The sequence below is a fragment of the Microchirus variegatus genome (genome assembly GCF_963457635.1).
Source record: "Microchirus variegatus genome assembly, chromosome: 11".
In the NCBI taxonomy this organism is placed as follows: Eukaryota; Metazoa; Chordata; class Actinopteri; order Pleuronectiformes; family Soleidae; genus Microchirus; species Microchirus variegatus.
The window spans coordinates 10,175,358-10,191,209 of record NC_139812.1 but is presented as its reverse complement, the minus strand read 5'-3'; the positions used below and the strand labels follow the sequence as shown (position 1 = coordinate 10,191,209).

Sequence of the window (15,852 nt, the reverse complement as noted above, 5' to 3'; positions counted from 1 at the left end):
TTTTCAGCATGTTTGCTAAGCTACATTTTACCATCAGCAGCATTAGGCATTAAATCACAGCCATGTGAGCAAGAGGCAAATAAGTGGAAAACGGCTTCAAAGGGAACATTATGTTCTTTCTGATTATTACACTCAAATGCCAGGGTTTCCTGTTTGCATCAGGTAACGCGTCAGCAGAGACAAACTACTTGATCCTGTACCTGATTCATAGTGCTGTAGTGAGACCTCCAAGCCTGGTGCAAGAACCAACATCCCCTGACACCTAATGGTACTATGTTTATGATGAATGTGCACAGAGAACAATTTAGACACACACACACACAGCAATGATCCTTAAAGCTGCTGAGATGCACAGCCAATTATGAAGGTAAGAAAGTACCAGCGGAGTGCTGTTGACTGCAGTTTTATGCGACTTAATTATTTAAATACATCCCCAGCTGAATTATATGATCACTGTTACACTCAAAGCAGTTTTACAGTCGGATGGTCACGCGTTGGCGTTGACACACTGCCATTACATCTGGCTCGCTGCTATTAGTGCAATTTTCCACTCATATCAGGAGCAATACGAGCACCATACTGATGAATTACTCCAGGCAAAACACAACGATGACACAAACATAACATTCAACACAGCATCCAAAAAATTGGAAATACTGCAGCAACCTTTTGGAGGTAAGAAAGAGTTAGAGTCTGAGGCTTCTACTGGTGCTCACCTAGCTGTGCCCTCTCCCTCTGGACATCCTTGAAGTTGAGTCCACTGGTCAGGGTACTCTCTCGGTAGCGATGAAGGGCCTCCCGCCTCCCATTGGTCCCAAGCTCCCGGAGCACCGAGGGTTTGAGAGGATCGGCCTTCAGACCATGGGCCCATCGTGAGAAGTCTGGAACCGTCCACTTCACCAGGTCCTCCAATCGCACAATCACCTTCTCAGACACTGCAATTACCTCATGCTGGAAGGAAATAGTGCAGAATCACAATTACAATCAGGCGAGCAAAGGGAGTTATATAAAGGCAAAGTGTGCTGAGATCATGGATCATTTACCAATGAAAACAACTTCATGACTTTGTTTTAAATGGTTTTGTTAAATGGACTCAAGTAAACATTTCAGGAACCATACAATATGTAACCAACCAGTTAAATATTGACCTAAATAGAATGGATTAAAAAAAGAAAAGTTACCCCCCACAGACAGTATATTAGAAAACAACATAATTTCTACAGACCTAAAAGCATAATGTACACTGTCCTACTACATTAGAGAACATCCTTTATTATGAAAAACTAAATATATAAAAATATAAATACTGGCTAGACTAATAGTTTGTATATATGAAATGTATTCAGCTATGACACTGGATCATTTTAAGAAAAAAAGCAGACAAATACCTCAAGTGCACAGTGCTAACATAAATGTAGTATAAGGACAAATAACTAGGATCAATGGTTGGGTTAAGCGAGGCTTAAAATCAGAGCTTGTATTTGACTCAAGACAAACAACAGAACGTCCTTATTTATTAACTAAATTGGTATGTGCGTCAAGTCACATTAGGGTTGTGGATGCACATTCGTGAAAGTAAATTATAGCACCATGAATATGGATGATGCAGATGATTGCTGAATTGAATTTAAGCCAGCAGTTAAATCAATGTCAATGAGGACATGGGTGTTTTGGACTTTTTTTGATTAGCATTTAGGAAGCCAGCCGGGCTCCTGATACTCTCCGTGAATGCCCAGGTTTTACGCTTTTAAATCATAAGTCACACTCAGTGGCTATGATTACACCTTCAAAGAGGAGCGTAGAATAAATGTAATTTGGTGAAGGACCTGGAGAAAGCTGTGAGCCAGTGATCTCCCTGACACACAATAAAATTAATGTGACACTGTCAGGAAACTATAAATGTAAATCTATAGCAGGGACATGAATGGCTGACATATGAGTATAGCAGCAGTGGCTTTGTGTACATACTTTAGTCTGTTCAGTTGGCTTACTTAATAAGATTTGCTCTCTCCCCCCACCGCTGATTCAACTTCTTTTAATAACTCTCAAACTACAAGTTCAGTGGAGAGGGAAGGAAGCAGAGATCCTTAAATGTGTTTTCATTTGAAGGGCTAATGGATGAAGTGCTTGTAACCAACAAAGTGAAGTGGTGTGTTACAGAAATGGGGAAATCTGGAGGGCAGATGTGTACAGGCAGAAACACAGAGTAGGTCTCTGATGTTTACCTTGGTTATCTCCAATTTACTAGGCATCTGTCTCCCTGTACACATTTCCCGTCAAAGACCCTGCATATTGCTGACATTAAAATATCACTCATTTATTTATGTATGTATGTACAGAGGCAATGGATGTAATCAACACAACAATCTAATCAAATCCATCTGTTGCCAAGCTTAGGATGCAAAGTTTTATTTTTTGTTTTTTATTTGCATTTGATGCCGAATTCCCCATTTTATCAGATATTTTACAAAGTCCCTGTTATTTTATCTCTACTTTCTAAAAACAAACAGCTTTTAAGACTTTTCCTGTGCTCCATCTGTGCAATTACCTATATTCAGTTCTCACATCATTTGCAACAACAGGCATATCAAAATCCCAACCATTTGCAGACAGTATTTCCTTATAAAGGAAAAGCCTGTGAGGGATAGCTTGATATAGCTGTGCCTCCCTCACTAAGTAGAAACATCAAACATGGGTTTTCGGTCTTCTTATAATGAGCTGTCTTCAGCTGTCAAGTGGTGGTGGGTGTTTGTAACCAGCTTTCCATGCAATGAAAAAACTGACTGCTGTTTCTGCCGTCAGAAAAGCAGGCCATTTGAATAATGTAGAGCAACAGTAAATAGCACAGCCTGCAGCCAAAAACCACACTGTTCTGTATCGCTACAGAATTAGCCACTGTACTCTGATGCGACCTACTGACAGCACACGGAGAAACAAAAGCCACAAAATAGTCCACTTCACTCCATATGGAACAATAAAACAATAATAATGCACTATATGTTCTGCTGCCGGTGCACGGGTCAAACAGTATGGTTCATGTGATTCAATAGCACATACACACACACCACACCGTAAACACAGCAACAGCAAATCTTAAAAGCACACAGCCATTCCCCTCCATATCAATCAACTGAACGACATGGTGCCTTGTGCGAGTGTCAACAGATCCTGTTTGGGGACTTGTTCAGCTCGAGACCAAAACACAACAGGTGAGACCAATTCAGCAGCTGTCAACACAGACCAGAATATAATCAGTCTATGAACTCAGCCACAGCTCTAAAAACAGGCAACAACCATTAAGCTTTCCCATAAAATTCTTATTTATTTATTGTTTAACTTTGCCAGCCAGCCTTCGCCGCTCCATCACTGCACATACAGTCAAGACACCGAGCTCATGGTTTACGCAAGTTTATTTATGACACAAACACGGAGGAATTAAGTAACGGTGAGTGTCTAAAGAATAATGGAAGAAGAACCAGTAGTTTGAGTGCGTTTCTAGAAGCACTCGTAACAACAGTGTCACACCACAGTCTGATATGACACGAAGAAATTAACAAAAACGGGGCTGCACCTGATGACTAATCATTCATGTTTAACCTGTCTTGTTAAATTATATTTCAGCTTATGAAGACTCAAGAGTCGAAAAATGATACGTGTTCTCAGCAATGCACAAAATCTACAGTTGGTTAAGGTGTCAAGAGCAGCAAATATTGACATATATGATGAGCTAACATTTGACATTTTTGTTGAGCTTTAACATCTTTGTTAATCTTACCTATTACATATTCAGATAGTCAATAAAGCACTATTTAAATAAGTATTTAAAGTACTATATTTTAAGTATCATCATTGAATCATCTGGATTTGGACAGTTGGCTGCACACAACATCAACATTCAATGCTAAATCAATGCCTTTAAAAACAACTGACAGACTGATTAATAATTACAATACATAGTTGTAGCTTTTAATGAATGACTTAAACAATTCATCCATTAACAATAACGCTGATGATTAATTATCTGTCAAATCAATTAATCGACTCATTGTTCCACTTTACACGTAACTCCATTGAGATTAATCATTCCTGTGGTATTCGTCTGCATCGCAGGGGTCTTCCACGCACAACGACAGCTTTAGGGGGCTTCAAATAGAATCTTGGGGACCTTGGTCTTCTGTAAATGCCGCCCGTCCACACTGTGCTGTCATTTCAAGTTAGGCAGTTTATAGTTTTGCTAAGCAGCAGACACAGCCAGCAGGCCGCTTGATAATATAGGTCAGAGGACTGCGAGCCCACAGCCAAGAGTTGACACTCCATATCAGCAACACACCAAATAGCTGGGTGTCATTTCACTGACACGTCCTACACGTATGAATTAAGAGCATTGATACGCTGCACTAAACGTCTTAATGCCTTGCCATTCATTTACTGTGAGCATGTCAAACTCTCTGACTGCTCGTTCTATGACCGAGTTAAAGCGCAGGGTAACACATTAACTGCTGAATGTTACATTCTGTCTCCATACCGTCATCAATAATTCATGTTATTACTGCAGCAGCATGATATCTAAAAAACATTACGGAGTGAATCTATTGCTATGACTGCACATAATGGACTCAAAGTGCGAAGAAAAAAAAAAAACCAAAACAGACGACTGCTGTGAAACTGTAGATAACTCAGTTGCAGCATGACTCTCGCAAGCTCATTGAAATTAAACCCGCTGAAATCCATATCACTGAATTTATATGGATGCAGTGACACTGGTGACAAAACAGAACACTGTTGACGTTTCCAAAATTCTGTATTCAGTGATCCAATTAGAAACAATGCACATATTCCATATCACTCCAAACAATTTGCATGCGAGAAATCTGTGCCACTGTGCGCCAACATTGGGGCAGACATTCCTGACTGTCAGCGTTCTGGAGTGGAGCGTTTCATCGCTCGGACAAGACTTTCAGACTTGGAGTCAAGGGATGCGTGCACCCAGTAGGTGGGTGTCGTTCTATACTGTGGGTACACACACACACACACACACACTGCTCCTGTCATGCTGGGAAGGTTTCAGCCTGCTGCCTCAGAGAGGTCAGCGCTGGAATTCCTCAGGCCAAAGGAGATTAGTAATTGAGTAATGGACATGGTGACATGGACAATGAGGAGACAGAGAGGAGAGGTAGAGGGAAAGAAGGAGGGAGAGCAAGAGAAAGAGAGAAGGAGGGAATGAAACAGAATATGAGTTCATTATCTGTCTTCCCTCCCCATGACTGACCTTGGCTACAGTGTCCCAAAACAAACTTATCTGGGAATTAAACAGGAGCTCTGGGGAGTAAGCCTGGGACAATTGAATTAGAATATGTTTTTTTTGAGACTTTCCAAAAGTAGAAAGAGTTCAAGGTACAGCGTTTAAATAAAGGTGAGAATTAGTGTACATGATGTTCTGGCACACTTAATGCAGCCACTTTATTCATATACATAAAAGTTGGGTGTTTTATCCGCAGGGTGCTGCACTCATCATTTATTCACCGATTCCATTAAGCGATTGCTTCAACATGAGCCGAGGTGATGTATGAACTTTGCATTTTTGTGCAGTTATAATGACAGAGGAAAAAACAGCGAGATAACAGGAGTTTTGAAAGCCTTTTCTGAAAGTGGGTGAGGCATCCATCATGTAAGGCGACACCACAGAAAAGCTGCGTCAGCTCAATTGAATCACTGCAGCTTTGTACCCTTGTATTTTAGCAAATGCACATGCATGCACACATGCACGCACGCACAGAGAGACAAAGAGGGAACTAACTAAGAAACCATAGTTAAGAATGAAAAACATTGGCTGGAGTATTAAGGAAGAGTTTCTCATCTGTGACTACTTTCTCCTCAAAGGTTATAATAACGATCCACTGTAGCTGGGGGCGCTGGAGTCATGCATCAAGGCAAATGTTGGCCTGTACAAGTGGTTAGTCAATGACAAAGTGGAAAAAACCAAGCAAACGTGCACTAAAAGTCTCTTGTGTGTTGACAAACTGACCACTGCTGTAACATATCATTACGTTGGCTGCTAAGACACAAAACAGTTTGTTGAAAAGAAGCGCACGATTGCGAGGGACAGGAATGACAACTCTTAAACCAATGGGAAATGTTAGCAGGGTTTTTTTTTTTATAGCCTTTGAAGTCCAGGGTATTCCATTTGAAAGGTTTTAAATTACACTATCCTAAAAAGCTGGTAATAATTTACATGCTATTTCAGCAATGGTGAGGAATTCACTGGAGGGCAGTGTTCAGAGTTAATGACTTGTTCTGCAGCAGGAGGAGGCACACAAGCGCACATGCCACAAACGCACACTAACCCCCCCTCCACCTCTAAATTCCTGCCATTGTTATGTGAATGGGGATATTTGGTATAATGCTCAGACTGGCCATGACCACAGAGCAATATGGATGAAAAAAGATCACTGTAAAAATGTGCCATATCACATTTACGCTCTAGTCATTCAGCTGAACGACCTTATCCATCAAAATGCTGGTTGCATATCTAAGCCACTTACTCTTAACTCAACTAACATCCCAGATGCCTGAATTACCCATTCAAGGGTTTTCCCTGAGGAAAAATCAAAGAAGCAGCAAATGAATACAATCTAATTTCCCTACAAGCTGGCTTCCCAAGCACTGATACACATGCGTGGACATACAGTGCTGCCGTGAACTGAAGAAATGGCTCTGGACACATGCCAAAGTGTTTTCCACAGCAATCAATACTGGCCTACTGCTGCAGTCCCTGCCTGTCAGTGTGTGTGTGTGTGGTGTGGGGGGGTATCTATGTGTGTGTGTGTGTGTGCGCGCGCCAAAGCCTTGTCAGCTACAGGGACAGAATAGAGGAGAAGAGAGGTCAGAGGAAATCAGAGGTGATGATAATAGCGCATTAATATAACATGATCCAGAAATATTCTCAGAGGTTGTGAATTCCCATTAAGAGATTCCTGCTGTATTTGCAGTAAAGTGGGAGACATAGTAGAAGATAAGCATAAGCAATTAACTGCCTGGGGCAGAGTATACAATAAGTGGTTGTTGTGTGCGGATGAGCGGTTATCTGCAACAGCTCTCTCCTGAAATGGGGAGTCCAAAAAACAGAAAGTTTTTTTTACAGTTTATTACAGCCGACGAGCAGGCCATTTGGAGTGAGAAGAAACAATGTGTCACTCAATGAGTTTTAAAACACATGTGACTGTTTAGTCGGTGGCAGTTTGCAGGCAGACAAATAGAGCAGAGGCCCCAATAGAGGGTTTGTCATAATGGGTGAGCAGCTTGACACAAAGCCTATTTAAAGAGCAAGCAGAGCTCAACTGGTGGGGGTAAACACTGCTTGTCAGGCGGTGATACAATGAAAAATAGAGGAACCTACATATGGACTTAATAATTAACTCACTATAAATAGATTAATACATTTTCTCTAGATCTGTTTATTGACTATTAGGCAAACAGGGATACCAAGAACAAGCTTTATTCAATTAATCATTATTTTTTTTATTCCCTAGCCAAAACCAACTGGGTTTTAAGCTTAAAAGGAATTGACCTCCAACCCTGTGACAGAAGAAAAACAAGCACAGTAGGTCATGGGCTGGTTTCCCCTCGTCAGTGCACACGCAGCAAAACAAGGCAAACACAGTGCAAGAGAGGCTGAAAGCAAACAAATACCTGAGAAATAAGCAGGAAATTACATCATATCTCAGCGCTGAGAACACAAGTGAATCAGTAATCCAATTTTAGCGAGCTGGTTCAATATATATAGACACTGTATATGACTATACAGTGTCCTGAAAAAGTTGTGCCTTTTGATATTTGAAGGATATTGACGCCAGGATTAAGATAATAGCTATCTGTAAGATATGAGGCGTGATCACACCAAGGAAGGGAGCCACAAACCACCGGCTGCTTATATGTCAAATGTCACAAAGTGTTTCTTTTCTAATTTGTGTTGACCAAAAAAATAAAAAATAATAATTACATATATATAAATAAAGTAACATGATCTCAGACCACATGTCAACATCATGTCACAAGTCTCAGTGATACCAAGCTGTGGCTTTACCTCATGATGTTGTCTGTGATCATTTAGCAAGAAAAACTATGTGGAGAAAAAAAAACACACGCACACTTCCTGAGAACTGTAAGTTATCAGGCTCATATCAGTATGAGTCTCTATAGGCTGGTATGAACTCCTGATACTCAGCCAGTCCCATTACAGATTTACAATTTTAGTTTAGAACCACAGACATTAATCTGCTTATAAATGCAACACGAGCTGTGGAGGAAAAAGTAGCTTCATAAACATGTTAATAAACACTGAAAAATGAAAAATGATCTAATGTTTTCCCCTTTTAAACAGATCCTCTTTTCACACATACAGTCAGGCGCAGAGCGAGTTTTAATATCACAGCTTTCTGTGTGGCTGGTTTACCCTTCCTGTTTGTCTTTTGGATTATGGGTTGCATCTGTAAGCACTCCTGGCTGACTCATGCAGTGCAGATTAGTGTTATGGGGCAAAGTCAGCGAGAATCTGAATGGGCTCACTGAAGGTCATAAAGTGACTTTAAGTTGTCAGGGCAATTTCCACAGTGTAATAATATTCAGTAAGTAAAAACGATTTGCTGAGAGCAGGAGTTTTGACAAGCCTTTTGATCGAGATCAGCCTGGAGGCACCTTCACTGCACTTTAACATATCATCCCCAATAATATTATTTTATAGTCTGGCCTGTTCTCTAATCACAGTGGAACTTCAAAGGCACAGCATCTGCTTGTGGTGTTTGCAGGACTGTACGCTTTGATGCAGGTCGCTACATAATGCATGTGGGTAAATGACTTTTATTCCTGCTCCTTTAGCAACACACAGACTGCAGGAGGTGATTTCACCCTTCTTGTGCTTTATGTCTTTATGTCTCAGATTCTTCAGGATTTGTTTATTTGTATTGGCAGATGCACTCCCTCTGGTAGATATGACCAATGAGGTGGAATGTAAGCACTTTGCAATGCAAATAAGTCTTTGGGAAAAGGGGCGGAGTTGACATGTCGTTGGTTGCGCAAGTGTGGCCTCGGAATCGGCGATGCATGCTCTCAAAGTAATTACTAAATAATTGCAGCGTGTTAAAGGCTAAAGCGAGGGGACTTGAGGAGATGAAACCCGCTCATATGAGAATTCTGCCACAAATGGCCATAAATAGCCATCTTTCTCATGAAAGAGAAATGTGATAGCCACTCTATTACTCAAGAGGAAAGAATGTAAGTAAACCATCAGCGGAAGAGTCAAGTACAAACACGGCTTTGTCCTTGCCTATAAACAATATAACAGCAGTAGAGAATCATTTCCATGCAGCTCCAAAGTGATCAAAAGCAGACAGCAGTGATTAAAGTGCAGTTGTTGTCGCTGGCTGAGAAATAAAACAGAGCATTTGTGTTGTAGCTGATGGGAGAAAACACACAAAGTCTCAATAATCAAAGTAATGCCATTGAGTGCAGCGATGTAACCGGATCACAAGCGCCACATATGGCCACAGTCAATCATAGCTATTGCCTTCCTGTGCCAACAACGCCTCAATGCAACACTGTAGGGACGATTCACATTGTCGAGGATGGAAATGTCCACATGGAAAATTATGCAAAGCGAGGAGAGAAAGAGACACAGAAGAGTGGAGTTAAAACGTGTCAGCACTGGCTTTTTGTTCCTGCCACGCTTTTATTACCCGCTCTGCCTCTTTCAACATCAGGCGGAATTACAAAATATCTCATAACTATCATCGCGAGCGATCAGAGCCAGTTTGATCCCGTGCATTCATTAACGTTTCGCAATTTCCGCCCGTATGTCAGCATTTGACACGCTTTCACCGAGAAATGAAATGACAAGAGCCCGAGCGCAGGATTCTTGCGGATTTTCCCCCTTTATAACACAATTAACCCCATAGAGCGCAGCGGCAGCTCTTATTGAGCGCAGCTGGACAAGTGCACATTCAGCAGTTGACACCACAATAAGACAAATAGGCTGAAGTGGGGAAAAAAAACAAAAACACAGGAGAACAAACAGCGCTGGAGGTCAATCCATTCCACCGCATCAATATCCATATATTAATACATACTCTGCGTCTATGTTGTGTCACCGCAGACAAAAACAACATCCACTTCCTAAAACCTTAATGCAGTAAAATAACATGTAAAAAATACACGCGAAAGCGGTGAGAGGAAACAAACAGTGGAAAACACACACACACACACACACACACACACATAAATCACGCGTGATTATTCATCAGGCGTTTGATATTCCTACCTCTCCATGAGTGACTGTGCGTCCCTGAGGAGTATCCTCGGGTAGAAAATAAAGTTTGGAGCTGGATAAAAGTTGCTTGCTTGTTCTTTCCTCCCAGAGCAGCTGAAGCTCCGCTATGCAAATAGGATCCTCGGGTTTACATCTGACGAAGAAAAAGTCTCCGAGTGACAGAATCCTCGCGGTGCCGTCCCGGCTAAATTTAAAGGCTTTATAGAAAATATATGGTCCATGTAAACCGCAAGACGAGCCCACCCACTGTGGAGGAAAACACACGTGAAGCAATTAGTGAATGTAACACAACATGTTTGTCATAAATATTGGAAAACAAATGGAGGACACGCAGACACATTTCAATGTAACACCAGGACACCTCGGTTTTCCCGGCACACACACACACATTCAGTATCATGTAACTATTTTTAGACAAGTCAACATATGACACAGATGTGCTCGCGCTAAATGTAGAGTGTAAAAGTTTGTCGTGTGTATGAAACACACGCGTACACTGTGCGGCGGTTTGACGGCGAGCAGCGGCGAGAAAAACACAACAAATGGACGGTTGATAAACGTTACCTTCAGTGAGTTCGGCTCCATCTCGACGTTATGAATTGATTAAACTCAACACGCTCTCCAAACTTGCTGGCTTGAATGGATTGCCGAAGGTCCTCGCAGGGACGTAGTCCTGTGGAGTTTAGAATGTCGCGTACACGTCGGTGAGTGGTCGTGTAAAAATGTGTTTTGGGAGTAAATGTTCCGTATGACGCATTATGTAACCGTGTGTTTTAATTTTGGCACGCAAAAGTGTGATTTTAATTTTTGGCGCCTTCATATTCAGCACAATCACGTGTTTATACAAAATATTATCATATTACAATACATAGATGGATACTTTTCAATCACCAGTGAGTGGTGATTATATATAATAGAAAAACATACATTTTCTGCTTGTATTTTCGCGTCTAAAAGGACAATTTGTGCCAATTTCCCGCCCTTATACGCGTTTCGGTGACTACGTCTCTTCCAGGACTTGTGTAAAAGACGTTCAGTATGAAAGCACATTTCTCACAGTAATGACACTGAGGCGCTCGCTGTGGATGTCTTCAAGAAACAATGTTACATGGAAGTTAATAGGGTTATCAAATGATTCCTCAAAAGGCGATGAGGGAACTGAGAGGTGTCGGAGCCGCCTTTGACTGCGCGACGTGGCTCGGAACGCGCACGGAGCCCAAGGTTTATTACCGGGAAAATAATGGCATTTATGTATTTTTGATGCGAACATGAAAAGGGGAAAAAAAACACAACAAAAAAAAAACTGGCTGAATTAGAAAGTGGGGCGTCACGAGACAGAATTCACGAGGCGGTCCATTATTCAGCCATTAATCATGTTTAAACGCTGCGTTGACCTTATAAAGAAAGTATACATATCTGTATATAAATATATATATACATATATATATATATCATTTATAATTGAAATGGGTCATATTTGCACAATTTAATGGAACAAATACTAACCCATTAATTATTATTTTTTTATTTGATATTATAATTATAATTTACAAAAACTTGTATGTTTTATTTATATACTTGTTTTTTTTAAAGTCTCATTGTCTTTTCAGTCTCCGCGGGCTGAACGTGTCAGCTGGGTTTTTGTCTGCTGTCTGGAGTTCTCCATACAGTCCACGCAACAACAAAAAAGTACCCACTGATTCCACAGCGCGGCGCTGTTTTCCCCTACTCCCTTTTTTTAATACAGCCCCTTTTGCCCTGTATTTATCAAGCACCACTCAGATCACAGAGCATGCAACAGCGCCATAGGCCCACACTTCTGACACCAGCTATTTCAAGTACAGTATTACGCAATGCGCCTTTTTTTTTCTTTCTTTCTTCAAGAAGTGACGGGCACAGCACACAGACACACTGACTCACATCCACTCAAGTGTCTTCCTGTCTATAAAACTGACATGTTTTCTTCTGGTTCTGCTGCTGTTATGATTGACTGTCTGCTATTTATCCTAAATATACACATAATCTGTTTATGAAGACTTGTAGTGGCATTATGGATCATAGATAGATAGATAGATAGATAGATAGATAGATAGATAGATAGATAGATAGATAGATAGATAGATAGATAGATAGATAGATAGATAGATAGATAGATAGATAGATCATTGAAGAAGCAGCGCAGCATAAAAGTATTAATACTTAAATAGCTGACGCAATGTTCTGTGACACTGCGATGTGTTCTTGTTGCAGTTTAGAGAATGAGTTCACAGTAAATGCTGGGTTACACAGAGGCTCCTTGTCTCACATGTGGCTGCAGCAGTGTTGGGATTCCTGCAGTGAATCCAATATAAACCACAGCTCGTAGTGTTATCTTTCCTGATTTCTCTCGCAAGCCATTTCAGTGGTTGAATCAATGGGGTTGCATTGTTAATGGCAGCCACAATAATGAAGTCCCTGGTTAATCAATGGCACCACTCGAGCCCTTATCTGGCAATTGAAAGCATTTGCTTGTCAACAGCCAGAGTGGAGCGGCAATTGGCAACAGTGTGATGCAGACATTAATGTGAATTGTTGAGATTCACGTTGGGAGCATTAAACAAACTCAAATATGTCTTATAAAGAGACATGGCTGTGATTATGTTTGACACATTTATATCAAGCTAAGTGAGTTACTCAGTGAATAAATAGACTTAAACTGACTGAGTAAAAAAGGAAGATACATTAATAGAAATGTTAAGAGTCCCTAACACTTCTTTCATTCATGCACAGACATTGATATTAATTTAATGTCCATGCTTTAGCTCAAATCCTCCTTAGTCCACACGTTTGTTTTTCTTTTTTTCTTTCGTGACGTGCTCTTACTGCTGTTTTATTTTCTATTTTACTTATTTTTCACACTCAAATACAAAAATGAAATAAGACAGTCCAGTAATGTATTGACTGCATCAACGGGAAAAGAAGCTGGTGAGTTTTCAGGAAAAGGAAGGCACTAAAAAGACCTTATTATGGGAAATAAAACACAAAACTGGATAAATACATTTCAGGCAGGTGTTCCACATTCCATATAATGAGGCAGCCTCGGCAGGGAGCCCACAAATGTGGCTCAGAATGTAAGAGCCCGGGTTACAGTTTCAGCCACAGCAAAGCTATGCAAAAGCCATTAAAAATAGCATATTCCGACATAACTGTGACCATATGTTGACACGTCGCAACTATGAAATTTGAATAGCAATAAACGATTTAACCACCGCAGTACCACAAGTCGCAGATCGACCAACAAGCAGTGGTATGGAATTAAACTTGCACATCAACACTTTGGTGTTGCCACCCACAGCTGACAATGTTTTTAGCTAAAAAAAACGGTCAATGTATGCATTTTTAACTTGTTTTGTACATAAATTCTTACCTTAAACACCTGTTTTTGACGGATTAATGAACAGAAACATGCAGATGCTTCAAAACTAGTGAACCTCTACATTTGAGAAGCTGAGAATGTTTGCTGTTTTTACTAAACGGATAAAAAACTCATTTATTATACTACAGGGATATATATTCTCATTCGTATTATTTGCACTGCAGCAAGCAGTGAAATCTAAGTTAATCACTGACTTGGAACTGACTTGTATTTCCTGTTCACGTCTCCCTGAACACACCCTGGCAGAAGTCCACCCAGCTCCCTAAGTATAGCAGTGAATATCCATCATTCATATAGAAACAAACAGATTACCTTGCTTTTAACAAAAAATGCTATAAAAGTTCAATAATGTTTTATCAAGATGTCACAATAACACAAACTGTGCTTTAATAACACCAGAGGAAGTGATAACAGTGTTAAAAACACCTCACATTTACCAAATTAATTATCACCTTAAGTGAAGGAAAGGGTTTATACTCTCCAAAGCATCAGTACAAACTGTCACTGTGATACTACAGGATCCACATTTCTAATCAAACAAGCAGGCATTATAAAAATATACTCGAGCTTCTGAGGAAATAAGGCGAGGAATGCACTCAATCGCTGACTCATTCCATGTTGCACAATTGCATTACTCAGTAGATATCCATCTATCATCAGTGCAAGGCCCTGGGACATTAAAAATCCATCAAGTAAATTTGTCCACGGGAACACGTTTCAATAGTAACTTTACACCTGCGTCTTTTGTGGCGCTGTAATCACATGACAATGCCCCCCCCCTCGTCTGCAACATGACTTTAGGAAAGGTAACAGGAGATCAGGGTGATGTTGCAGGGCTAATTTTAGCTCTCTTAGACTCATTATAACTCAGTGTTACATTTCTGCCCATTCTCTCACACAGGAGTCCACTAACAGTGGACAGCACACGCCGACTAGAAATCCAATTAGTTTATGGAGTGGCTCACTTTTAATCAGGACTTCAGTTTGACATGTTCGTCTGCACCGAGCCTACTGTATATTCCAGAAGATTTCTGTGCATATTAACCAGAGTCATGGCTAAATGTAAACCGACTGAGTTTATAAATATCTGTGATTTCTTTCTTCGCGACATCAAAGCAGCTCCAGCTGCCACATGCAGTGAACTGTGTGGATTATTATTACTGCTCGCAGCAGAACAGAAAGCATTCAACAACAACAACAAAAACATTTAGTCCTTTCCTGATATCAGACTTGTTTTTCTCATAATGTCTGCATTTTTAATGGTTTTCCGCACCTTTTCAATTACAATACTCGAAACACTGAGGTCCCTTGTTCCCAAACAAACCAATTATTGTACCCATTCATGGCTGTGGCCATTGATTATGCCTAAAACCATATATTAATATCTGTGTTAGGTAGGCATTCTAATTCATAAGGCAAACACTTTGAATGACTGCCTTCGACAATGAACTAATTGTCTGCAGAACACAATTCCACATTCGTGGACGACTATTATAGCTGAATTGTTTGATAATGTCAAGTGAGTCATTTTATTAAGTGCGACACAAATGTAATCATGCATTCAAGTGTAGAGAAGTGTTAACATCACTGTGGGTTTTTTTTTCGGTTATTACTGCTGTACCAAATGTAAATTTGCCTCATTGATGGAAAGTGCTCAGCTGAATCAGAAATACACAAACCACAAACAAAGTAGGGCTGCTTCATCCCATCTGCATACACATCAGGGGACACACACACAAACACAAAATCACATTTTATATCTTCCCATCTGAAACCGGGATTAGAGCCATGAATAATGTATTTATGTAAATGTCTGGTGGGTATAACTATAAAAGATGAGAGTGATTGAAAAGACGTTTTGTTAGATTGAGTTAGAGCTCCTGTGAGTTATAGATGTTTTCAGTGCAGGCAGGGAGGAAAACACCGCTAACAGGAGGGAGGGGGAAGAAAGAGCAAAGAAGTCACCATGTCATTTCCACATCTGAGGAACACATTAATACAAAACCTGATCTCAGTACTTATGATTTTCTCAGTATGTTTCACTTTATTACACCGGATGCTCAGACTATCATTAACATTTAAGTCTGTGTGGACAGAAAACCTCAGTATTTTACCA

The 15,852-nt window shown here is 40.4% G+C and overlaps 1 protein-coding gene across 1 annotated transcript in view; it reads right to left on the bottom strand.

The window, feature by feature from the left end:
* The window catches only part of arid5b (AT-rich interaction domain 5B), a gene marked incomplete at its 3' end in the record, with an annotated part of 69,702 nt that extends 58,790 nt beyond the window's left edge, over positions 1-10,912 (bottom strand). Inside the window, exons 1-3 of the mRNA XM_083897839.1 lie at positions 10,886-10,912; positions 10,313-10,567; positions 717-951 (exon numbers count right to left, since the gene is read on the bottom strand). Of these exons, the coding sequence (XP_083753965.1) occupies positions 717-951; positions 10,313-10,567; positions 10,886-10,906 (511 nt within the window). The 5' untranslated portion in view covers positions 10,907-10,912. The remainder of the gene's footprint in view (positions 1-716; positions 952-10,312; positions 10,568-10,885) is intronic.
* Between the last annotated feature and the right edge of the window lie 4,940 nt (positions 10,913-15,852).